Raw genomic sequence first — 26,980 nt, forward strand, 5'->3', positions numbered from 1 at the left:
ACGCCACAAACGAGGCAGTAAAGAGGAATATGGGCTGAGCAACGTTCGAAGCACGGGAAGCTCAGAGTAAAATACTATACGAAGAACGCCTGAGGAAACTGGACGATAACAGGTGAGCAGCTAAGGTACTTAAATACCTGTACAGAAAGAGCGTTGACAAACAGTGGCGGAAACGAACTAGAAAGCTGGCCAGTAAGCTTGCCAGAGTCGAGGAACGAGAGAGAAAGAGCATTAAACGACAGATCAAAACCGTTCAAGGTAAAAATTTGATAGAGTCAATGAAAAAGAAGCATAGTGTAGAACTATATCGATGCTGGAAAAGGTTGATCAGGAAGGAAACGTTTTATGATAACTCAAGAGGCAGTGCCCTCCTCTTTGAAGCTAGGTCAGGGTGTCTTAGAACGCGCAGCTACAAAAAGAAATTTAACGAACAAGATGACACATGTGCTGTGTGGGGTAAATCGGTAGAAACAATAGAACACCTCATTCTAAAATGTGATGGTATTCATCCCGATGTCGATGCAGACACAGTCACTCTTCCTGGGGCATTAGGATTTACAGATAACAATAGTCACGTAAATAAATCTGCGGTGGAAATTAGCAAAAAGCGATTGGAGGATTGGTGGATTAAAAGCTGAGAGGTGACATAAGTTTTAAAATGTAGGAAGACGTATTTTAAAAAAAATGGCGAATTTTATTAACATCTTACAGAAGAGTTAAACAAAATAAAGGAAAAAAACTGAGCATGGTGGCAACTACCACTGCCCCGTTTCAAAGGGGAAGCTCCTACTTTCCATCCATCCATCCATCCATGGTTGTTCGATAAAGAAGAATATTTCTTCCCTCCTTCTGGAAAGTGCAACCGCGTTATTTAAATATTTTACCGCTTTGTGCGAAATATGCATAGCCAGAAATGCGTACTTCATTACGTTTCATTTATGCGCATTTTATCCATTGGTGCACAAAAGTTATGCATAAGACACATCAACAGTGTCAGCTAGTTCGCGCGATCGTTCAGCTTCATAAAGATCAAGAAAGCAAAGGCCACGGAATAATTAGTTAGTGAATTTGTCCTCTGATTATAAGCTGCATTACTGCTTAGCTAAAGGAGTTGTTCAATAATCGGCATGCGAATATTGCCTATTTCGACGTTGTTACTTCCAGGAATACGCGAGGAAAAAAATGAACAAAAGTTTCGGATCGCGCTCTGAATCAGCGCACATCGTTTTCCATCTTCTACTGGAGAACAACATAAAGAACACCTTCGTGCACAAGCTCATAGCTGTCGCGTCCTAGATTCCAGTGCTGCTATCAGGTTTAAACCTAGAAGATACATTTACGGTAATGTTTCGGGTCATCTGTACGTTAGCTGTCGTACGAATCGCAACAGCAGTTGTGCGCTACGAAGATAATCCACGGTACATGGCACACCAACACGCTAGCGACGTGAGTAAAATAACTGTTTCCGCAGATTTTGCACAATGCTTTCATTTTTGTTGGATGGCTGCCTTGGAATTTCGTAATTTTTTCGAAAACTGCACTAAGCCTTCACCCAGAGGTGATTATTGACCAGTATTGCATACAAGATATGTAATAAAGCAGCTATATTAGCGACACATGCTCACAATGAAGTACGGAACAGCTGGCAATTAGATGGAACGCAAACTTAGTGCCCTTATACGACTGTTAGCGGAAGTTTCCTACCAAATGACGAAAGGCTGTGTTTACATATATTTATGACCCCAGAAGGCGCTACCACTGCTAAGTAACCGAAGATATCACACGACTGCGCGTCGAGCTTGCCTGCGGAGCAAAGTAGAGTATTTGCATGGCATAGTTTGTATGGCAGTTTAGTCGATGGCTGCGCGGTCGTATTCATTATGACTGTTCACCTGGCGTATGGTGCATGTCTAGAGTATCATTATAATTTCAACATAGCTGCTTACAAACATTCCCTCATCCCGTGCGTGTGGTTATGTGGATGTTGTCCTACTCCAAACTGTCGTATATAATGTATGTATGAACTCATATTTTTGCACTGTGTTACTCATAACCAGCAATACTGGAGAAAAGAATTTTTGAAGGGAAACCGTTTATGAATGCGACTTTTGATCTAATTCAAGATTTCACTGTAATAATCAATATATCCTCAGATATCCGACGGCAGTCTTGTATTTTTTTTCTGCTCATGTTTTTGCAATCGTCAAAACCATACCCATTGCTTTTCATTCGCTGTCTTAACTGTTCGATGCGATCGATGGAAACACATTTAAAGGAATATTCTGCTGCATGTCAGAATAATGATCTATTACCTTCAATATTTTTATAAATATGCCTTATAATTTTCGAATTTTCAAAACTTTTGTCCGAAAAGCAGTTCATATATGCAATTTTATAATCGGAAAAATTTGTATATTACTTTATATTCCCTGGTTTTTCTGTTTTTTTCTCCTTCAGGCAGTTTTGTTCGGGAGAAAGCCTCACAGCTTTATATTTGTTTTATGCATACATTTAATAGGACTTGCAATATCTGTGCATCTGCTGCAGATTCTCACTGTTGCCGCGTATCGTGTGAGCAGCGGTAGATTTGAACGACGGCAAAAGGGTAACGAATAAATTAAAATGTTGGTGTGAATGGATTCACTTTGTGAAACTAAAGCATTCACGAAATCGGAGCCCACTTGCTAACGCATTATCTATCCGCATCATTCGCATTGGTAGCGCGTGAATATTTTATTACTGTTTGGTTATATAGGCGAATTTGCCGTTGGTGGTTGTGTAGTAAGGTTTTTTTCGGTAAAACTCTTAGGCCATTTTTCGGCAAGATCATAACTGCTCTGCATTACTCGGCACTCTGAACTGAGCTACATATTTCCTGAGCGCATTATTATTATTGGAGCGCTTTTCAAAAGAACAGCTGCGGACTTCAAGAATATATTCTGCCTACGCCCTACCTAACAACGTTTCAAATCCTGAACTATACCGTGACTATAGTTCAGGGTTTACCCGCCGCGGTGGCTGAGTGGTTAGGGCGCTCGGGTACTGATCTGGAGTTCCCGCGCTCGAACCAGACCGCGGCCGCTGCGTTTTTATGGAGGAAAAACGGTAAGGCGCCCTTGTGCTGTGCGATGTCACTTCACGTTAAAGATCCCCAGGTGGTCGAAATTATTCCGGAGCCTAAGAAGACGGTCATCAGTGTCGCGACGCGACTAGAGCGGCGGACTAGAGAGGAGTGCTATTTGCAAAACGAGTACTTGTGGAACACTGAAAAAACGCCTCTAAAACTCTACAGATGTGAAGGAGTTCTCATATTCTCTACCTCGACATATCATGGAATAGCAACACGTCAACAGCTGTTGCTGAGTCTTGCGATAAACAGTAACTGGCGCCTTGGATGTTTTTTCACCGGTATATTTAGAAATGGTTGTCGCCTGCAATGCTTGGAACGAATGCAGGGCTTCTCCAGTGGAAGTTGGATCGATTTTCTTGTTTGGTGTGTTCCTATTTAGAGCGATGATTATTTCATTGCGCTACGATTTATCATGCTCTAATCACACTTCCACATTTACATGATGAGTGCAAACCGCCTGTTCGTGGCAGTTAGATCTCTGCGTTCAGTTGAAACCTTTCTTTACTATAACCACATTATTATGACCGTCGCGGTGACCAGTGGTTATGGCGCTTGAGTGCTGACGCGAAATACGCGGGTTCGACCCTGGCCGCGGTGGTCGAATTTTGATGGAGGTGAAATTCCAGAGGCCCGTGTACTGTGCAATGTCAGTGCACATTAAATACAGGTAAGTGCAGGTGGTCAAAATTTCTGGAGTCCTTCACTACGGCCACCTTCATAGCGTTAGTTGCTTTGGGACGTTAAGCCCCATAAACCAAACAATAAACATAACCATGTTGTTAAAGCTGAATAGTCTTCGTCTGCCGCCTGATGCATGTTCAAGGACGAAGAATTTTCCTCTCTACTACGTCTGCAGCAGCCGATCACGAGATCCCGACATGCTACTGTTCAACGTATTTCGTGAGACACTATCTGGTTCCAGTCCTCATAGAAAAAGAACGATGCCTAATTCATTGTGATTGGCGGGAATGCTTCAGGTGATAGAGTTCAAAGAATAGTGTTCATTCGGGCTGCGGCTCCGATTCATCCTCCTGCAAGAGGGAAAGCTACTAAATTTCCGCTCTAAAGCGAGTGGTCCCGATTTCACTAAAACACAGAACCCGTGTCGACCAATATCATTGCAGGTTGAGTAGGGCCATGCTGACGACCAGATTCTGCTAAACATCCAGTGAATTTTATCGGTCGAAGTAATAGTCAATCAAGTGTATTTTGTTTTTCGATCCATTTCCTACATTTTACTGCCCATTAAATCCACATCGATATTTGCTATTCTTACATTCAAGCATCGCTCATGTTTGCACAGCTCTTGTACTGTAGAACTCTTTATCGCATAAGTAATGCGTCAGCTGATAAAGGGCACAGGTGTATGTAAATGTATTATCTCTATGCACTAGGAAGTATGCAAATGAGCAGGATGCGGACTTTTTCGCATCCTTTCCAACGTTCAATTTCAGTTTACAAGCGTTCAAGGCATGCTCTTTGTGACGAAACAGACCAGAAACCTCCCCCGCGCTCCTAAAACCCTCTGCCAGGCGATGATGAAGATGCGCTACATTGGTGGCAACTCATTTGAATACATTGTTTACTACGCACCTCTATGGGCACCGACAACTATGTGAGTGCAGAAAAGTTCCGATTACTTCTTTTCTTCTTTTGCTATCTTTCCAAACAAGAATCCGCTAAGGAATATCTCGTACACTTTGCAATCCGCTGCTCTGCACGCAGGAAGGCGTTTGTGACAACGCTTACTACCAGCCGAACTCCCACATGGACTGCTGTGCGTCAACATAATAATGCCATCACTTATGATACATCGCTTGGTAAGTATATACTTTGACGTACAACTCTAAAAACCATTTTAACGGCTTCTGCGACGTTTTGACTGTAAGCACCTTTACAAGTGGCCTGAGTGTAATGAACGCATCTATTCATTCCTGTGAAAGAGGAAGTGGTCTCCGTCTCATGAGTTGCGTAATTATTGGCACGGATTGTTTAGGACCCTCATAAACAGAAACAGTAGCTGAGGCGCGAGGTGAAGCAAACGTATGGTGCGTTGTCAACACTAACGATTTTTTACGAATTCGGAACGACGTTTAGCGAAAGCCAGGCGTGTAGGCGTAAAATCAGCTCTCAAGCTGTGGTTTGTTGTCATTTAGTAGGGACGGAACGCCGACCACGGTGGAAAAAGGTGGATTTGAGCTGAACACAAAAGGTTTTTTTTTGTCTGATCTCGTGCGCGCAAAATAAACTAAACTCTGCAGCGGGAATACCGACCAGGAAATTTTGCGGGTTGCTTAGACCGTCATACACGTCGCTAACGCATTGCTCATTTCATAGTTAAGGACAAATTTTGGAGGAGAGATAACGTGTCCCGATAACAATATTCAACTTGATAAAACGTGTAGGCACAAGAGGAAATATGATTAAGTCTCCTGTGGCCAAAAAAAAAAACCGGAGGCAAAAAGGAACATACAGAACCCACTTTGGACTAATTCTCGACGCGAATGCTGGCACTTGGAAACTCTGAGTCCACAAGGAACCTTCTCACTGTCGAAATCACCTAGTCATTTAAGGATTTCTTAATATCCAAAACAATGGCAAATATCTTTACACTCAGTACACGACCGCTGAGTAGTGTCCATGCCCACAAACTATCACCTCGTTGGCATTGCGTGCAGAGCCGTCGTCGGTTCTAAAGCTGGAAGACCGTCCGCAGTTGATCTATGCAGAGCTCGTTGTACTCCGTGATGACATAGCAGGTTCCCCTCCTCAGCCACAGGAGCTGTCAAAGAGGCTTGATGTTTATTGTTTTTATGGCGATAGCTGTTCAGTGCCCATTTCTGGATTTCGCGTCGTAGTAGCAGCAGTCAGTTGTAGCATGTCACAGCCGCCGGTGTACACGGTGGATGAGTTGTCATTGGAACCACTCGGACCTTGGTTACCGTGCAAGAAGTAAGGTATAACGTGGGTAGAGAATTGAGTAACCGGTGAGTGGTTATCACAGGAACCATCCGGAGAGGGTTATCTTGGATGGAGCAGGGCATTGGTAGAGCGAAAGGATAGCCATCCGGAGGACGGTGATTGTGGAAGGAGTATGGTATAGCGAGAGCGTAACAAGGCGCAACCGGCCGGTGGTTGCCCCGGAAACCACCCCGAGGGTAGAAACCCTTGCAGATAGAGGAGAGTTTCCATGAGCGAACGCTTTATGGCAAGAATGTAGGAAGGTGTAGCTGGAAGGTGGTCGCCACGGGAACCGACCAGAAGCCGATTTCTGTAGAAGGAGGGTGTGGCGAGAGCGTAGGAAGGAGTGACCGGAGGGTGGTTGCCCAGTGAACTATGCGGAATGTGGTCACTGCGGAAGAGGAATTGTGTAACCAGAGCAAAGGAATCTCCAACCCCAGGGTGGTTACCCTGGAAGGCGGAAAGTATTGATGGTGCAGCCACCCGTGCGGCCGGTAATGGTGAAGTGGCGAAAACGATGAAGGGTCGCCGGCAAGCTGGAGAGAACGCTCAGGACCTTAGCCAGGGCCGGACTATGACGCCGCCGCTGCACAGATATCTCCTCTCGGGCAGCCCTCAACAAATGTGGCCGTGGTCGCCCTCCTGGGCGACCTCCACATTGTGGTGACCCTTCGAACCGGACATTCTCCCTCAGCTGCGCTCCTGGACGGCAGGCTGGCGGGACCCAGCCTTCAGCCCGCCGCTTCCGGCGTTCCTGCCTTAAAACTTTGGCGGCTGGTTTTCTCAGTTCGAGGCTGCGCTCTACCTCAGCGGCATCACCATCCAGCCATTGAAACACACAGTCCTCTGCGATGTACTCCTGCCCGACCTGCCACGCCGACTCGCCTGCCCTGCCTTGAGCTGCCAGCCATACGAAGAGCTGCGCGCGGCCGTCTTGGCGGACTTCAGAACCTGCAATGTCCCGCTGCCGCTCTACAACGCTGCCCACCCGATTTCACCGCCATCTGCAAATGGCCCCGCACCAGACTCCCTCTCGCCCCCACAGCCTTCGTCGGAACACTGCCCGCCTCGGGAGCGCCTGGCCACCTCCCCGCCCCTACAGTCCAGCTTCTCCGACTTGGCCGTCCCTCTCTACAACACACGAAGTAAGCTCAACACAAGATATGCCGCACGTCCTGCTTCCACAGCTACCTTCTCAGCTCCTTTGGACATGCCTCTTTGCGCTTCTTCGTGTAAGCCCGTGACCACGACCGCCCATTCCTCTCCACACCGCCCTACACTGACATTGTCGCCACTGCCTCCTGTCGACAGGGCACGCTCTGCAGCAGCATGCGTGTCGCTGTTTTCGGCATCTCCGTCTGCCTCTTCACAACGGCCAACACCTCATCAGGCCTCTGCAGCGATGTTGACGCTGCGGCCAGCAAACCCTAGAGAGGTCTCGGTCAACCCCCCGCCTGATAGCCACACTTCAGCTCCTTCAAAAGTTCGCATCGCACTAATAGTCACAAGAAGTAGGATGAGAAGGCCAAACTTGTGACAGCAGTACCAAGCATGGCGGTTGTCACCTGCTCCACTTTGCCTCACAAGGACCCTGAACCAGTGACAGCGCCTGCCCTCAAGTCAAACGAGGCCACTGATGTGGGCCGTTCTTGCTCCCCACAGGTGTTCGAATCTTCAAAGAAGCTTGATACCAGTGGCTCGGCCGTTGCCAAACGAAGGTTTAATGGGAGACCGCCGCAAACAATCACACAAGGCCTCACCCAGTGCAGGTGCAGGTTCCAACCACGCTGCAGCTTCATCAGCCGCCGTCTAGCAAGCTGTGTAGGCTCACCACGCCGGCGGGCGTGCCTCCGGTTGCTGTCGTGGTGCCGAAGCCACCTCCGATTCCCGCTACCTCACCAGCGTTCCCCTTCGTGAACGGCTCGGCGCCGGTGTCAAGGGCACCACTCGTGCGGCCGGCCTCCATGTTCAAGCCAATCAATCCACGGCTGGCAGTGCGCGTGCCCCAGCAGCCTGATGAAGTCCACTACACCCATTTCCCCGCCACGCACCTCGCTGCGCCTTTCGTAGCCGCCTGTCTGGTCACCGGGCAGCTCAGACCGGCAACAGTTGCACGACTCTAGCTACCCCCGATACACTTGGCTCTCTCTCCGGCGCCGCACCTCATGCGCCGGCCGGGAGCTGCTGCACCAGAAACTCCGGCACTAGGTCCACTTAGCAGGTGGTCCCACGTTTTTCACCTGCCCCTAAGCGTCCTTCGACGCCCCCCGAAATCTCGGCTGCAACGCCACAACCAGGGTCGCCCGCCTGAGCCTCGCCATCGGATCCCGTATGCCCTGCATGGATGTTTTGACACACTGCGACTACTCGTCTAGAGAGAGAGCCCTGTAGCGACCCGCGCGGCCGGCCGAATCGCAGTGACTCTCATTCTGAGGTTTCCTCCTCCGCTCTCAGTAAGTTCGAAACTGCAACATTACAGACGTTGTATACAATTATGCACATTAAGCTATTGTCCCGTTTTGATCTTCATGTTACCAGGACCATATGTTTTTGGTCTTCCAATCTGTCAGACTATGTACTATTACTATTCCTTGTACCTACAAAACGCTCCTGTTTCCAGCAATCAAACGCCTTTGTCTTGGCCACTCCCCCGCAGTGGGTATGTGCCATTTTTATTTGAGGCTAGCCAACCAACCTTGGCCAGGGCCGGACGCCGCCGCTCGACAGCTATCTCCTCCCCGGCAGTCCTCAATAAATGCTACAGCGCTCACCTTCCTGGGCGACCTCCACATTGTCATAAGAAGGCGGAACCGGAGGGTGGTTTTCACGGAAACGACCTGGAGGGTAGTTACCTTCGAAGGACGCGGGGGCTTGCCGTTGAAGCAGCAGGGTATGGCGATAGTGCAGGAAGGCGTAACCAGAAGATGGTTAAAGTGGTAACCATTCAGAAGCTAGTTAACGTGTGGCGACAGCGGAGAAATCCCCAACCGGAGGATGATTACTGTAAAAGGAGGAGGACCTGTTTCAGGAGAGCTAAGAGGATTGTAGCGCGATACATCGGCTGCAGCTGCTGAGAAACGCGCCACCTAAGGCGCAGATCATAGATGGCGCTGCGCTTCTGGAGAACCAGTCTAAGGAGGTCACCTAGAGGAGAAACGGCTATGTGAGAATACTAAAATTGCGCCATAGAACTATACAGATACGCGGTTTCTATCATATGCTCTTCCTCAACATTATGTCTCACTTAACCACGCGCTAACGAGACCTAGTCGTTATATCAGTTTTTTACTCTACTGGAAAGAAACATCTTTTATCACGTGCGTGTACCAACCTGCCATTGATGATAACTCGTTCACAAGGAGCCGGTATCAGACGCACAGTCCCAGGAATATTAAAGGGAAGGTGAAGCACTTTCGAAAAAAATGAGATCTCTACGTCATCTTTTAGTTTTTAGTCCACTGAAACAGCATATTGCACTCAAAAAGAGCAGAAATAAACGCAAAAAGTTCTTTTTAGAAGAAAACGCGACCCATCGCCTCAGGGCGCCGAGCGAACGCCGCTCTTGCCCGCGATTGGTCGGGACCATCGTGACGTCATCCACGGGGATCTCCGGCCGGCACCGACGGCGTTGCTGTGTAGCGCGTTGCTTCAGCGGGCTTTTAAGGACTACGTTCTGGAAATATGGATAATTAAAGCAGTGCTGAACAGTTTGGACTTTCACCATGCATATTCGAGCCATCAGCAGCTTCAGAAAACGGCAGAACCAACGACGCCGCGGAGTGCGCCGGCAGCGAAAGTCAAGTCGCGTCATGTTCACGTGTTGGAAATCTCGACTTGATGGATGGGTGAATGACAGCTTTTATTTCGACCCGAAATGGAGACCCCTTACTACTCACCGCCCCCGGCACGCAGGCCTGGAGGGCGAGGGCCGGAGCCTCCGTGACTAAAGGCTAACAAAGAGACTATCTCTTCGCGGCATCAGCCGCCAGGCGGATTGGCTTGTTTCTGCCGAGCGGGTTCTTCGCTGCGCAGCAGAGCTTCCCAGTTTTCTCTGCTATCAATATCTTCGTCGACTCCGGGGTAGTCAGCGCATTCCCATATTCTTTGCTTCCGGGTAACAATGGAACCGCCGGACTGTCGGAATCTGGACTTGCGCGCGCAAAACTATTCCGAAAGCGTTGAGAGCTACAGACTGAACAGAAAACTGGCGCAACCGCCTGATAAGAAGCTAATAGAGAAGCGACCGCATGGCGGCGCCTGCAAGCCGGAAATTTCGTTAACCCAGTATGGGCCTTTCACGTCCTATCAGGGTAACACGAAAACCAAATCTCGACTGATACGTATGTTTTGCGCGGGTGCATGCGTGTGCATGTGTTTTGTGTGGGTGCAAGTGGCAGTAAAAAAAAAGTAAATTGCGCCGAAACGTTTCTGTGTACCGCTGTTGCATAAAAGCCTGGCCACCAAATTCTTGTAACGCCTGTAAACATGATCTAAATCAGATCACCGGCACGCTTACACGAGTCGCGCGAGGTAAAGCATTTGTTTGTTCATTTATTTAAGGTTACTTGCCTAATTACGCCCGAAGGCATTTTAGAACTACAAAAGAATGCAAAACTGCATGAGTTGGAGTGGGTGCACTGCTGTACTACAGCGCGAAGAGACAAGGCGGCTGGGAGGAAGCTCCCGTGTGCGCTTTCCTTCTGTCACACGTTCGGGCTACTGTTCAACCATGAAACTTTTGCACTTACCCCCGTACGTTGTTTTTTTTTCATGCTGAACACGCTTTTGAAAATAATTATGGCTGCGTTTCAGAGCTCGCAGTGCTGCTCATCAAAACTAGTGTGCTGCGAGATATAATTGCTGCTGTTGAGTATTGAGATAACCGGCAGAATTGCTTGTGGCAGATATATGCGTACCGCTGCTCGACCACTTTGCCGTTCTGACTCAAGGACAAATTTGTATGAATTCTGGCCCCATTGTCGATCGTCAGCCATGACCAAGAGCTCATGAATGCAAATGTTTGCTTTGCTCAAGTATACTAGGCCTATATAATCGGTTTTTTGTTCAGTTAGATGCAGCTGCATGTGCTGCGCGCTGATGAAAGATTAAGAGAATTGCTTGCGCTGCCACGAGGTGCAAGCAATCAGGAAAAAGCAAAAAGGCACACAGTGCGTAACGAGCTCAAAAAGTTCAAGATTTTTTCCTCAGTAAAACATTGCTGAAAGTGGCTTTAGCTCAGCATGGATGTGAACCAGCTGAAAAAGGCAGTGTACAAACAGGTAAGAAAGTAATATAACGAAAAGAGAAATATTGCTGCACATATGTTGTGCAGGCAGTTTCGGCATGTTGCGTACAACCAGATTGTCTGGTTAACGTGGAAGAGGCTGACGGAGAACAACCGACGGATTCTGCCAAGCTGTGTGCTGAGCGCAGTTCGAAAGAAGTACCACGCCAAAACTGGTTTATATACAGGCTTCAAGCATTACAGGGAACGCCCGAACGAGAGAAAGTAAACGGCACTGGCAGAAGGTTTCGTTGATCTGTGGTTCGCCAAAGCGCGGGCCGCAGAGAAGCAGGCGCAGCCGGACGGCCGTCCGACTCTCCGTGAATGGCGTCACTTCCGCCAGTTCTCCCTCTCTGCCGTCCCCCCACCCGGCGCTTCCGGAAGCGACGAGGGCGTGTCGGCGGCGGGTTTTTAAAAAGTTATTGCAGCACTGTTTGCGGATAGAATCGGGAAAAAATTTACACACATGATTTTCAAGGTCCATTCTTCCAAACCACAGCGTTTCATGCGATTTGAAAACCTTTTCAGCTTCCCTTTAAGGTGCCTTTTGTTAGCGACAGGTGCCTGGAACTGCGCGTTGAGGGCTGTTTTGAGAGGATCAAGTCATGCTCTCGGTGCTCTAACATAGTCCTATCGGCAGAAGCTCCTCCTAAGCAAAACAGCACCTTATAGATTTCAGAGTCCGTATGAAGATTTGGGCTGCATCACAACCTCACAAAGAATTTCACATGTCGAAGTCAAAGCAGGACGCCATTAATAGCGAAGAAGACAAGTGTTCCACTTCAAGAAGGCTGACACCATTACCGTAATTCACGGGAATCTGCCTGGCGCACATCTACTATTTAAGTATCATGCTCATACAGTTATTTTCTTAAGGGCTTATTTATAACGTTTGAACGAAATCAGAATACACACACCTCCTTTTTAGTTATGAAATGCTACAAAACCTAAGAGCGTAAAAATAAGCTGAAAGCGAGACCGTCAAAAGGGGTGCCATTGTAAAATATATCGTGCCTTGATGGCAAGTCTTCCTGCTTGAAATCGTTGTCTGCCAGGGGCTTTCACTCATGGCAACCTTCTGGCTGTAGGGATGTGCAAACGGCTCTTTTTCAGTAATCGAATCAGATATGAATTGTGTAGCTAGAAACCAAATCAAACAGGAATCAAATAATTGTATGATCATCTCTAGTTGTGCGATAATTAGCATGAAAGGGATATAGGTGCGAGCCAACGAAGCACTAGCGGCGGTGCTTTAATGGATTTAGGTAAATCTGGGCGGTCGAAAGATGCAATAGACATGTCCAGAAGCCGTACGAAGTCGGTATAATAATTCTGTAGTCGTGATATGCTGCGAATAGAAAAGTACCATTTTACGACTGACGACGCCGGCGACGAAACTATCACCACATCTATGTTGATGAGGAAAACAAAAGTTACAATATGTGGCCTCAATATCGCGCGTGAAGGTAGAGTTCACTGAAACTTTCTGGGCCTTCTCAAGTCACCCAATCTTGGAGGCCATATATCTGAGCACCATGAACGCCACCAAACGGAATGTACCATTCTGGCGGAACTGAAAACGCCGTCGAATCGTGGCAGCGTCCTTTCAAACGTCAGATTGGGCCCTGTTTCAGAAACACCCGTGGAAGAAAACTACGTCTTGCCCGATCCGAACCTCTTGGGAGTCATTTGAATACAATGAAAAAACTTTTGATCGCATTCTGTTCGTTTCGAAAATTTTTTATTCTGTACTACTTGATGCCTAGATGCATGGAATAGAATAATGTAGTATCCCTTATTCAAAAAATTTGAATATTCGTGTACCTATTTTTTCATTATCATGTAGAGATCTTATTAAGTGCCCCTATAGTCCGAAGCTATTCCTGCAGAAACCTCGCCACTGAAAACGTAAAATTACTGACGTGGCATGGTTTAAGAGTTTTAGAAACCAAAGAAAAATTATGAAAGTTTAAGTCCTGCACAGATCTCAAGGCATTACATTTCTTCTTCACATTTTGCACTATTCAGATGGCACGTCGTGTTCGTACAAGATAATGTACGCAGATCTACGTAACGGCTGCTTCATTCTCGTTTCTTTTGGCCCATTCTGTGTAAGAGGTAAGCATGCTCCTATAAAGCTTCGTACGTGAATAACTTATATATCAAGTTTTTCCAGCAGCTATACAAAAACAGATATGCCTGCATGCTGCAGCAGTCGAAGTAGCTATTTTTTTACGATGACATCCGGTATATACAGGGTACCCTAGCCTTCGTGCAGCCATGCTCTGAGAATACGGTAGGGACACGCACGTGCTCCTATCGGTGGCTGCTTCGTACGGTTCATTAAAGCTGCGAACTGGGCGAGTTGGTATTGATTCATATTTGAACAGCGCAATAAAACAACGGGACACAACGAAGAAAGGACATCACAAGCGCTGACTCGCAACTAGATTTTTAATTCACGTCCAAGCATCTTAAATACTAAGAACGACAAACACAAACAAGAGGGAAAAAACCAAAAGAAAAACGACACAAAGCTGCTAATCATGCTCACAAAGGTGACAATCAGCACGAGCGCGAGACTACACATCTTGGCCGGATAAAAACATCATCTCTTTATCAGTCAGTGTGACAGAAGGATCACTAATGCAGCTATCAGGTTCCAAGCGGATGTGAAAAGCCTCCAAAATTTCCCGTGTTTGGCTGTCATTATGTTTTCCTAGGATGACGGTGTTAGACAACAGAGGAGTGCAAGTACCGTCTCTCCAGTGGCGGGCAAGGTTACAAGAAGACCCATTATCTCGGAACCTGTGGTGCTCACTAAGACGAGCGTTGATGCAACGTCCTCTCTGGCAAATATAACTCAACCCGCAAGTGCAAGGAATCCTGTAGACAACCCCCCCATTACAGGGCACAAAAGGGCTCTTATGGTTGGTCTGACAACCCCCAGTCTTTTTCTTCGCGGTTGTTGCCTTAGCCTTCTCTTCCACCTGCCTGCAAACACCTCTAAGTTTTTTAGGCGCTGAAAAGACCACATCAATATCGTATCTCGCCGCAACATTCTTCAAACCATGTCCCACACCATGCGTGTAAGGCACCACCACAAACTTCTTTTTTTCCCTTTTTGGCTTATCCCCGCTCTTGATCCATCTATGAAGCTTATCGCATTCCCTGGAAATCACATGAGAAGGGTAACCGCTAGATTTTATTCGGCCAACTTGACGCAAAATACTTTCATTGATTCTTTCAAGACATGACTTGTTCATGGCAGATTTCAGGCTAGAAAAAACAATGCCATTTTTTACCAGTTTTGTGTGGCTTGATTGGTAATTTAGAAAAGACTTGGTAGAGCGAGGGAAATATTCCCAACACACATGACGCTCTTCCAACAACAGCCTTAAGTCCAGAAATTGAAGTACATCTTGTTTAGGAAGTTCAGTCGTGAAAGTTAGTCCCATCGCGCATTCTCTGAAAACCTTCAGTACATCTACCACGCTACGCGTCAAGTAACCCTTCTTAACAAAAACAATATAATCATCTACATACCGAAAAATCCTCAGAACCAACCCGTCACATCTCCTGTCTATGGATCTGTCTAGCCTGGCAAGGAAGATATTGGCTAACACAGGTGCTACTTTAGATCCTATGCACACTCCATCATTCTGCGCAAACGATTTCCCTTTCCATTCAATGACAGTTGAACGGAGGTACAAAGACAGAATCTCTAAGAAGCTCTCAAGGAACACACCACATCTAGCAATAGAATCAGTTTCATTGTTGTAATCAGCGATGCACATTTTTACACTTTTCATGAGGTCAGCATGAGGTAGAGAATAATATAGGTCTTGCACATCAATGCTGAAAGCATCACACCTTCCCGGGTTATTGGATTTTAGGAAGTCAACCATAGCACCGGAATTAGAGATGTGAAAAAGATCCTCAATTATCAAACACGACAAATGCTTTTGAAGATAGCTAGACACGAAGAACTGCCAAGTGCCGTGCTCAGACACGATATATCTGAAGGGAACTTAGTCCTTATGCGTCTTTGCAGAAAAGAAAACCTGAAGGTGCGATCCTTTTGCGCTCTTAACAGAAGCCGCGAGGCGTTGCAAGTTGTTCTCTTCCAAAAGGCGAAGGGCACTTGCCTTGACTTTGTTAGCTCTGAAAGTTACGGACTTGAAGTTTTTCGTTAAGGCTTGATGCGCTTTTTCTTCAAAGGTGCCAGCAGGGAGAACGACGAAGCACCCTTCCTTGTCGGCGACCATTATCCTGAGACCACTAGATGCAGCAAAGTGAACGAGCTTTTTCATGCGGTGGTAATTCCGTGGTTTCTCTTTTGTTTTTTCGATAACTTCGACACATTCCGAGATTCATTGAAACTGACTATCTTTGCTAGCCAACCGGGATATTTTCTTTGACAAGGCAAGTGTCTCGGTAGCTTTCAACCGTGGCTCATATGCAAACTTCCGTCCCAACGTGAGAGTTGCTAGGTGTTCTTCCAGCACGTCGCCTAAAAAACTTGGAGGTGTTTGCAGGCAGGTGGAAGAAAAGGCTAAGGCAACAACCGCGAAGAAAAAGACTGGGGGTTGTCAGACCAACCATAAGAGCCCTTTTGTGCCCTGTAATGTGGGGGTTGTCTACAGAATTCCGTGCACTTGCGGGTTGAGTTATATTGGCCTGACAGGACGTTGCATCAACGCTCGTCGTAGTGAGCACCACAGGTCCCGAGATAATGGGTCTTCTTGTAACCTTGCCCGCCACTGGAGAGAAGGTACTTGCACCCCTCTGTTGTCTTACACCGTCATCCTAGGAAAACATAATGACAGCCTAACGCGGGAAATTTTGGAGGCTTTTCACATCCGCTTGGAACCAGATAGCTGCATTAGTGATCCTTCTGTCACACTAACTGATAAAGAGATGATGTTTTTATCCGGCCAAGATGTGTAGTCTCGCGCTCGTGCTGATTGTCACCTTTGTGGGCATGATTAGCAGCTTTGTGTTGTTTTTCTTTTGGTTTTTTCCCTCTTGTTTGTGGTTGGCGTTTTTAGTATTTAAGATGCTTGGACGTGAATTAAAAATCTAGTTGCGAGTCAGCGCTTGTGGTGTCCTTTCTTCGTTGTGTCCCGTTGTTTTATTGCGCTGTTCAAATATGAATTCGTACGGTTCTTCGCCCCCTAGGGTCCGAGAGCAACACACAAAGCATCCCGCAATGGGACCGGAGCACCGGCGCACCCTTCTGTGGGAGTATCCTTCAAGTACTTTCTAAGCGCGCTCGGTGCCAGAAATTGCCCCTAACATCTGCAATCACCTGAGGCCGCAGATGTCAGCCCAACAGCCCATGCAACTCTCCACAGGAGCCTGCACATCCGTCCACAACCTGCTTGGCCGCATTGACCGAGGCTAGATTTAGAGTTTAAAATTGCTGAGCACACTGCAGTCTGCTGCACCGGAGAAATGCGAAAGGAAGCGTTTGAACGTCAGCAACTTTTTTTTGCAAGTCAACCTTGTCACGTGGCACTTATCGCGTGACCGTTGGACTGCATTGGCAACTTTTTTGCGTCATTGTTGTCACGCCACTCTTATCATGTGACCATTGAATGACGTGAGCAACTTTTCATTTGCACGTCATCGTTGTCTGACATCAGTACACATCCCCAACACACTCTACCGTCGTACACACCACAACGCGTTCCCTTCATTCCCTTCTAACAAGCTTGAACCAACCCTCCATGGTGCATGCGTTGCGCGCCCCCATGGTAAAGTGTACTAGAAGAGGGCAGTGGGCTCACTGCCCGTCGTTCCGTGATGCCGTTCATGTCAAGCACGAAAGGTGGCGCCACCAGCAACTTCACTGTAGCTTCGTGCTGGTCGGCGCTGCACGGTCGCTCACATATATGTACGCGCTGCTTTAATTCCTGAACCTACTTTTATGGGGGAAACGGCTGACGGACGCTCCGTACATGATCTGCAAAGAAATTCATTAGCGTTTTTATGCCGAAAGGCCGCGGCGCGGCGCTGATGTCAACTTCACTGTAGCGGGCCGTGTCGACCATATTGGAGCACGTGCGTGAAGCAAAAATCGTTGACATTTCCGGCGCGCCCGCCAGTGGGAGCTTGGCTGGAGAGTAAGCCCACTGCCCCTTCTAGTACAATTTACCCATGGCACACAGAGGCCCTGTTTTGGAACCGCAATTTCGGCCAATTTATTTTAAGAACGGTCATTTTGTCTGGGCCACGCTCTGATGACACGCTCCGCAGACACGCTCTGTTGACAGGTCCTGTAAACGCCACTCATGAGACAAAAAATGCTTTACATTAAAATCCTGCACACCCGAATAAATTTGCACTCTTGTGCACGCGCGCAAGAGAGCGCATACGCAGGCAGACAGACAGGCAGACAATGCCCCCATTGCAAGAGGGGGGCAGATCTGATTGGTACCTCGATGGAGATTCATGATTAGAAGGCCAATCAGCATTAAGAGTTCCGGACGCGTCGGAGACTGAGCAGCCTCCTTGGCATATTTGCGACAAATGAACGCTTTCGCGAACTTTGTATATAACCCTCACTTAGTTTCTCGGAATAATTATTTCTACTGTTATTTGTTAATTGCTCTCATTGTATATTTATATATATATATATATATATATATATATATATATATATATATATATATATATATATATATATATATATATATGTTTTACTATATTTGTTTTGTTTTTTCAACCTCTTCGGACTTTTTCTTGTATTCTCCTACGTACGTCGCCCCCCCCCCTTATGTAATACACTGTGAAGGGTCCTTAAGGGATCAATAAATGATGAATGATGAAGGATGATTTACTCTCTAAATATGAGGGAAGGTTTCGGTTTTGCGACCTTCGTAAATCCCATAATGAGTGATTTTGGAGTCATACCGCCGTTTATTTCAATTTTGTGAGGCTCTTGTGTATCGTTATTAAAAAGGCAGTGTCTGAACATGGGTGAAAATAAGGGGTCAAAAACGGAATTGTTTATTACGAGTGCGTAACATTTTCTTTATAAAATGAGAGCATAGCGGACACCGGCTAATTGAAATTTAAAGAAGACATCATCTACATTGCTATGAAAACGCCGCGCAGACTCAATGTCTACGTAGTTCGCCTGCTGCCCCAGTATGGTTCTTTTCTTGAACACAGCACTGCCACCTTCTTTATCAGCACTCATCGCAGTGTGTCAGGCGCAAGGATAATAAGCCAATGAGTGCGAGGTGACAGGAATAAAATGTTTGCACAGATAGCAGATGTAATGCGACAGCCCTAGGATTGCCTGATCACAAATCCAGAACACCAAATCCCTTCCGCCTCTTATAAGTTTAATGGAGGTGATACGCCATAAACTTGACGGACAGTTAAGGCGCTTCCTAATGCGAAATATCAGCGAAGGTTAATTTTAGGGAGATATTGAGGCAGAAAACTGCGACGACGCTTAGGGTCCTCTGAAGAATACAATACAAAGCATTGCCGCTTTGTCATAGAAGGCATCTAAACTGCTGCATTGCATTATTCTAGTCAGTATTATAGTGCGGCCCGGTGCAGCCCTTATCCGGTTGAGGCGTCCCGTGAGGACACCTCGCAACGTGTCTCATTGCTTCAAGGAGAAAAGCCGAAGCTACAGCGCACTCGTCTTAGTTTGGAGCGTGCCAAGACGCTGGTGGCCCTCACATTCAGTCGCCCCGGCCAGTTCCCAGGGTTAGCGGCACAGAGTCCAGAGACTGTCCTTATATATGCTATGTTTGTGCTGGCTGACAGCTGTATCTAGATAGACTAGTAGTTTTGTGGCAGATTCTGCGCTTATTCGAAAATAATAAGCCAGATACACGTACGACATTACAGTGGCCCACAGTCTCTGAGCAATGAATCTTGTCACATGGTCAAAGTAGTGCGTCGTCTCTTGAACCCTGCATTGTGTGCTGGAGGTAACGTAGAGCGATTGTCCGGACCCGTGGGGTATCTGTTACGGGTTCAAGTTGGACTTATTTTTGGAAATGCGGCGGAGAGTTTGAAGGATGCTTCACTCACGCCACCGTTTGGCCCGGTATTGCACTACCTCCGGGATCGGCATTGTCTTTAGCGCGTCTTTACTATCCTGTCTTTCTATCCAATCTTTAACTCTCCTTCTATCTGCACGTGGTGGCGATTGTGGCTCGGCTTGAGCCAGTGAGCAGGCTTGTGCACTTTCCTTTCTTTCTTCCTGGCAGTAACAGACAGAGAGGCAGGTAACGTAGAGGATGGCGGGGAATCCGACCGCTACCGGATCAACCTCAGCCGGATTAGCGCAGGTGGTTGCAGCGAATCCTAATCTTTCGACCTTGCGCTTTCGCCTTTCTCTCTTCGTCCGCTACCTCCTCATCCGCCATTTCATTCTAACCCTTCCTTTGTTAAGGCCCTGCTTTAAGCATTCGCCGTGCTTTTCCTTTCGGTGTAGCTCGGCCGGTTAGGCCGATGACAAAGACGATGACGCACATTCCAGGATCAGACGCCCAACGGCTACGCTCTAACATGACAGTGCGCTGTGAATTGCAAGTTCACGTAAGACGATCACAGTTGGTCGAAATTAATCCGAAGCCCTCCAGTACGGCGCATGTGATATACCATGTGCATATTAGGGATGCTTATATGCACACCCAATATTATGGTGGTTATTGAATAAGGTGTGAACGATTGTTTACGGGGAGAAATTTACTTAGACCCAAACATTAACTTTATTTTGTCTTTCCATAAACAGCTTGCCGGCTTCTCCAGACAGCAAGCACAGTGAATACGCATATTCCAGAAGATTGTAACCGCGTCTACACGGAGAACTGCAGAGCCAGTAATAAGATAATATACTACCCCATCTGCATGTATAGGATTCCACACATCGTGCAAAGGAGAGCTGAAGCGTTGCACAGAGCGCATAATGTTGCCTAGAGAAATTATGCACAAGAAATAAAAAATGCGAGTAGCAGCATCATTTCTTGTCGGGAAACTTAGCTGCTCAGAATATGAGCCTCCTTATCTTCCTGTAGTCGCTTATTCCCTGAGTGCACGCCTCATTACTGTAAACCATGCAAACCTATAAGAAGACCGCGCCGCCACAGTAGAATTTTTATTGTGTTATCAAGTTGTCCTCTCTTTTATGGGTAAATATAAGCTGATTGCATTAGCATATTATTGAGCGAAAAATGATTTCCACTACAGGTGGATATCTCAATTGGTAGAACAGACAAGTATGGCCGCCTCACTTTTGCCTTGAGCTAGGCGGGAGGCGCAGGCAAACAGTCGGACAAAAAACTTTAATATCGGTACTAGGAGTGATGGGTTCTGTCGACCCCATCATATGGCCCTCATCAGTGCGCGAAGGTGACCTCTTGGGCTCGTGCTGTGACCCGTACTAATACCGGATAAGAGCTGGCTAGCAAGGTTCTTCCACTTCTGCGGAGCCTACAAGCTTCAGGAATTCTTCGGGAGGTGGGTCTGCAGGGACGTTCCAAAAAATGTGTTCGATCGTGGCTATCTAGCCACATTGTGAGCAATCGGGTTCGAATTTGGTCTAGGTTTATATGGTGCATTCTTACCGAGTTTGTGGGAGTATTGGTTTCGAGTTGTCTCCATCAAACCTCTACAGTTTTGGTGAAACTTTTTTGGGGTGGCGGTAGCAGCTGTCCAGCTAATTTAAAGTGTTGGGTTTAACCCACTGCCTGCGCTTCCCAATATGCATCCTTCCTACCACGAAAGTAGGAGAATATTAGGAAGCGCAGACAGTGCATGGGCTTACTCTCTTTGTATGCCGCCTCCGAAGAAAATATGTCACAGCAAAGGCGCGGCGCAATCGTCAAAACTGTAATCGTCAGCAGAGCTGTACTGCTCACGAAGCGAGTGCGGCTGCGTGCCTGTTTGACAGATTCCAAGCCCGCGATGCAATCGACTCCAACCTACGATGAACAGCACAAAAATCGCAAAGACAACAACTGCGATGCTTCTTCTCCCGTGCCGCTTTCTTTCTCTGCGGCTACGCGCGAGCGCGCAGTGACCAGTGAGATACCAAAACGAGCGTGTTAGATTACCTAATGGGCAATCGCTTGTGGGACGCTCACTCGGGCAGTTGCCACTGAGATGGTACTGCCGAAGCAACCGGCGAAGCGCTCAGAGGAACAGCCGAGACGCGCCTTCACACCCCGTCGATGCACATGATGTGGCCGACAATTTGCAAAATCTGTGTTGATCTATAAGTATCAAGCGCGCGGCATGCAAGCATACGGGTTCTTTACTCTCATGATAATTACCAGTGACCTTCAGTTCGGCTGCGCTTTCTACAGCAACGTACATTATAACTTCTAATTTATGGTCCTTGCAGAATTGAAGATATTTCGATATGCAGCCTGTTACGCTTAGTCGTCTATCCAGATTGTTCCCACCCACGAGGCATAAAGGGAGCGCAACTATATAAAAGGGCGTTTTCATGCGGTCGAAATGGTTTCAGCGTCTTGTAATCAATAGCCATGTATTTCAAAAGAACGCGAGAAGCTCCACAACTATAGCCTACTACTCAACGTTAAATATAGAGCGCATTTGGAGTACAATAGCCTCAAAACCGGGTCTAGTCAAAAAACTGCCCAATGTCAAAGTTCACCATTGGCATATTTATGATTCCGCAACGTAAAGGCCAAGCCACCCGCTCCACACTTCAACCGCCGGCACTGCCTGTAGCTTTGCGGTCAGGTGAATCCCTGACGCTAACAGAAAACAGACTCCGCCCTGTCACTTAGTTGACCGTTAAAAACGTTACTATAAATGTTTTGAGTGCAAAAAAGGAATACGGCTACTCGCACTACTTCCTCAAAAGGGTCAGTGAATTCGGCTGGTTTCCCAGACGAAGAACATTGACAAGATGAGCCAAGTATCATTCATCACGCAGGACATGGCTACTATACTGCCGAAGTAACTATGTATATTACGTCACAAGTTGGCAAAAGCAGCTCCATGTAGCACGTGCATTGCGTAGCGAAGTTTTGCGAATGTGCGAAAGTTCCGACGTGAATGCCAGGTCAAGACAGCGTGCGCGGAATGTCACCAATACCATGTTTTTAATATGACACGTGACTAATGTCACATAACATCAGCGGAGGGTCGGAGCATCCGCTTCTTGGAGCTAGTGCTCAATTTCAGTACTCTCCACGCCTGTTGGAAGTGCTAGCATCGTGCCAAAATATAAGTCCCTGCGATACGACTCTTGCCACTCGACGGTCGACAAGCGATGGGTGATCACGGCGGCAGTTTCTTCTTCGCTGGAACCTTCTTGTGAACACCATACGGGCCCTAGCTTCGCCACACAGAGAGCCAGACCAAACTAATCTGGTTTTCTTGCGATTGCCTTATCTGCAGTGCTTGAAACATTACTGCGGCGCTACAAAGGTGTTTCGAACGGCCGAACCTCAAGCCCTTTCACCGACGGGAACGCGCAAAATTTAAGAGTCGTCATTACGTACTCTCATGTGCTTGCGCACAATGCTAAAAAGATTACCGCAAGGTGTGGAGTCTCGGTCTTGTTTTCTGCACAAAATACTCTTGTCGAAACTTTGATAAGCTCACTGAGGCGCCCCCCACTCTTTTTCTCTGTTTGCAAGAAACCCAGCTACCTACCATTTCTCTACGAAGAAATAAATAAAGAGCAGTTACTCATTTGAATCTACTTGAGAAAAAAAGCGTTCCTGATGCTGACATGGAGCCCGGTACCACCACCTCTCCGGGCCAGTACTGAATTTTCCTCTACTTCTCTTCAAAACACATTGCACTACTGGAAGACAACAGTCAACAAACGGCCGCCACGCAGGAAGGAACGCATACACGAGGCTGACTAACAACTGAGCGTTTATTCAAGCGGACGAGCACATATATAGTGAAATGAGGAGGAGGAGCAGACAGAGGGGAAGGTATGCTGCGCAATGGCGAGCGAACAGAAATAGTCACGTCGGTAGAGTAAAAGACCATGAAAAGTGAAAATTATACAAAACAACAAAAACGTGGTGTAAACGTCCAGACCAAAAGTAAGGTAAAAGGCTAAAACAGTGTACACTGAAATTGCCTAAGATAAGTGACTTACTTATCAGTAAGTGCGAGCCACGTGGGGCTGATGCAGGAACCCTTGTAACTAACGATACCCACTGCTTCCAAAACTTCTCTAGTTAGTTCTTCCTTTTTTCTTGCCACGAAAAGAGACTCACGAAGAGGTTGAGTTCATCCTTTCGGTCCACATTGTTCACAATGCTGCGGCAGGTTTCTCCCAGAAATGTTCTTGAAAGACCTTGAATTTTCCTTGGCACGTTCATGAAAGCACCTACCTGTCGGCCCCATGTACACTTTCCCGCACGGCAGAGAAACTTATCAACCACGCGACTTCGCATGACGTGCACGGGCTTTAATTCATCATGCCACACATGCGCTCCGCTCTATCGTTGTTGACGTTTGCACACATCGACATGGATTTCTAATGTGCAGGAAACAGCACCCAGACGCGGCACCTTTCGCAATCTTTTTTACACTGTGCGCAACCGTATGAGTGTACGGGATGACGACTCTTGGTTTTCGCGCGTTCCCGTCAGTGGAAGTGCTGAAGGTTTGGTCGTTTGATGCTGTCCGTGCAATCCGAGATGCTGTCCGCAGCAGAAAAAGTCCACCTGTTATCGACGGTCTCCATTGGGATGACCACGTCTAAGTCACTTAAAAAGTCAACGCATCGCCACTACATAGCAAGGTTCACGCAGCCATTTGTTATGCGTCTGCGAGTGCATTGGCCGAGAGGACAATCGCTCATTAGTGGTCAAATTTTTTAGACTCTCTTTGTCATAGCTTGTTACCAACAAAAGACAGACTGGAATAAAGGCGTTGAACATAAATAGGCGTAGCTAATATGCACTTCGAATTTGAATAGGAAACGACAAAATGCTGTAAAAAAATTCCAAGCCTTTTTTTTGCATTCAGCCTTGACTCTCTACAAATAATATATAATCTAAATTTTCTGAAGCCGTTTCCTCTGGACAAAAATACTATTCTTTCGATTCAAGTTCACACCATGCCGAAAACGGGGTCCAGGAGACGTAATCCCGCCAGGCAGTATTTTAGGGCTGTTTTATTCCAGGGGGAAGAAAATACCTCTCAAAGGGCACAGCACAAAACATAGCGGCAGCGCAGCGCATCCAAAAACATTAATGAGCTGGCAGTGATGATAGATGATGAGAAGTTATAAGCAAAAGGCTGCCTGGTTCTTTTAACCATTTCTTTGTGTCTGTTAGCACATACTGATCATGACCCTACTTGCATGACATATATTGGGCAGTAAACTCATTTCCTGCTTTCCTGGCTCCAACAGACCAAAACGAGATCAAGCAATGCTTTAATGGCCTTAAATATAGCAAGTCGAAGGAGGTGGATGGTTTGCAGATGCAGCCGTTGAAACATGTAATTGATGTACTTCGCCCTATCTTGGACCATGCCTTCCTCTTCTGTTTCACCCAGGGTATCTTTCCCAGTATCATGCAAACTGCGAGGGTATGCTACCAATCTATCCAATTACCGTACAATATATATACTTCCCTTCTTTTCCAAATGTTTAAAAAAGCTATTACATTGAAAACTAAACATTTTGACAGATTTGCCTGTCTGATTGGGTTGGAAGACTTATAATAAACTGCACATCTCCAACCAAAAATTTTAATTTTAACCCAACGTTTCAAAGCCGACTCGGCTCCTTCTATTACATAACACGATTCTAGGTTTTTGCGAGAAGCATAAGCTGATCACACCCAGTCAGCATGGATTCAGGAATTTGCTATCCTCTGAGACTACCCTTTTCACACAGAAGGAGCTGATTTTAGATTCTTTTGAACACAAAGAGCTACCTGTTGGCCTTTTTGTAGATTTTTGGAAGGCGTTCATTCGCGTTAATCAAGAAGTTTTATTGCCAAATCTAGACACATAATTTTCGCGGTTTATTTTTATAGTATAATTAAATCATATTTCTCGGCCCATTTTCAGCAGGTTGTAATTGCTAACACTCTGACTCCAAAGCGTATTTCTGCTGGCGTACTCTAGTGTAGCATACTCGGGCCGCTACTTTTTGATCTCTACAAAATGATATTGTAAACATTGACCCTAACACAACTTTAGTTATCTACGCTGATGACATCCGCCTATTTTCCAGAGCACCAAGTGTATCAAGACTGGAAGTAGATGCTACGAGGTGCCTACGTTCTTTGCACCACTAGTTCTTTTCTAATTCGCTGCAGTCTACAGCGAATTAGACTGCGGTCGACAAATTTGCAAGGGGTCGAATCTCCTCCTCTGCGCTCAGCATCCTTAAGCACTGCTCCCCCCCCCCCTTTCCATCCTTTCCAACTCCTCTGGGTTCCGGCTCACGCGGGGCACCCTGGAAATGAGGTGCCAAATTCCATCGATCGCGAGGTGACAGACCGAGCTGGCCCTCTACACTGCGGGATCGACACGCGTGACTCCCTCCTCACATTCCATGACATCACCCTTCATCACCGTAACTCCCGCCTATCAATCCTTACCTCTCACAAGACCCTCTCTAAACTCCAACAGAGCACGTTGCGCCATTTACAGGCCCACAATTTTCTCTCTCGTGCCCGCCTTGCCCTTATTCCCACCGGTGCTTTTTCATCGGAAGGCACGCTCTGCAGCCACCCCCAAGAAGACAGTGCTCATGTTCTTTATTCATGTCTGGCGCTTCCTCCCCCGTCTTTTGGCACCTAAACAGTCCGCAGCTGTGGGAGGCTGGTTTGGCCAGTTCGGAGCCCTATATTGAAGTGCAGATTACGACCAGGGCAGTGGAAGTCGCCGCCAAGCATGACATGGAGGCCACGATCGGTAACCGGAAGGCCACCCTCGGAGCGGCGGCATCAACATTTTCTTTTCTTTTCGGCCTTCGCTAAATAAAGTTTTTTAACTACCCCAACAAGCCTTTAAAGGAGTATAGACACCTACATTTTTGGTGTGCGTTTCCTCCTTTTTGATGACGTGTAAATCGTTATTACACATAGGTTGTATTCTCCGACGAGCACTAATTAATTTATAGTCGAGTTTCTTTCTCGTGCACTTTTGGATGCGGTTTCAACAGCCGAACGATGGCAGCGACGTTAAAGTGTGGTTAGAGGTCACGTCAGGCATAAAAAAATGTTCAATATAATCAATGCTTCTATATTTTCTGTCATTATGGCTCTTGAAGAAGGCTGGCTTGAGCACTGTAGTGAATTAAAACGGCAAAGCAGCGATTATATCGCAGTTTTTCCATCCTTCTCGTGACAAATAACCACTTATTGACATTACAGCCATCGATCAGTTGTTGAAAGCGAAACCAAAGTAACATGAAAGAAAAATTTGATTACAAATTATTCAGTGGTTGGAGGCGAATACCGCATGCTAATTCATGAATGGTAATGTCTTCCGCATTATTTTATAAAAGAAATCATGCCACAAACCTTATGTGTCTATACTTCTTTAAAGCTCTGTCAAAAGTGACGTTTCGTTGCAGTACGCTAAGGCGCCGTATCATGGGAGTCCCAGAA

General features: G+C 46.8%; 1 protein-coding gene and 1 long non-coding RNA gene across 4 annotated transcripts in view; both read left to right on the top strand.

The window, feature by feature from the left end:
* Window positions 1-26,980, top strand: part of LOC144105643 (uncharacterized) — a 76,015-nt gene that overhangs the window by 19,789 nt on the left and 29,246 nt on the right. The window lies entirely within an intron of this gene.
* On the top strand, window positions 1,154-25,666 carry LOC144105220 (uncharacterized). 3 transcript variants are annotated; one of them, XM_077638366.1, is made up of 6 exons: window positions 1,154-1,446; window positions 4,585-4,745; window positions 4,856-4,950; window positions 13,404-13,493; window positions 19,843-19,946; window positions 20,143-20,400. In XM_077638366.1, exons 1-6 carry the CDS (start codon window positions 1,345-1,347, stop codon window positions 20,173-20,175), a joined length of 585 nt encoding a protein of 194 aa, XP_077494492.1. In that variant the 5' UTR covers window positions 1,154-1,344; the 3' UTR covers window positions 20,176-20,400. The 3 variants fall into 3 exon arrangements, with proteins under 3 accessions (XP_077494492.1, XP_077494491.1, XP_077494493.1); XM_077638365.1 differs by lacking the exon at window positions 19,843-19,946 and having other exon boundaries at window positions 1,155-1,446; XM_077638367.1 differs by lacking the exons at window positions 19,843-19,946; window positions 20,143-20,400 and adding an exon at window positions 25,597-25,666 and having other exon boundaries at window positions 1,159-1,446.

Source organism: Amblyomma americanum, chromosome 9 (genome assembly GCF_052857255.1).
Source record: "Amblyomma americanum isolate KBUSLIRL-KWMA chromosome 9, ASM5285725v1, whole genome shotgun sequence".
Lineage (NCBI taxonomy): Eukaryota > Metazoa > Arthropoda > Arachnida > Ixodida > Ixodidae > Amblyomma > Amblyomma americanum.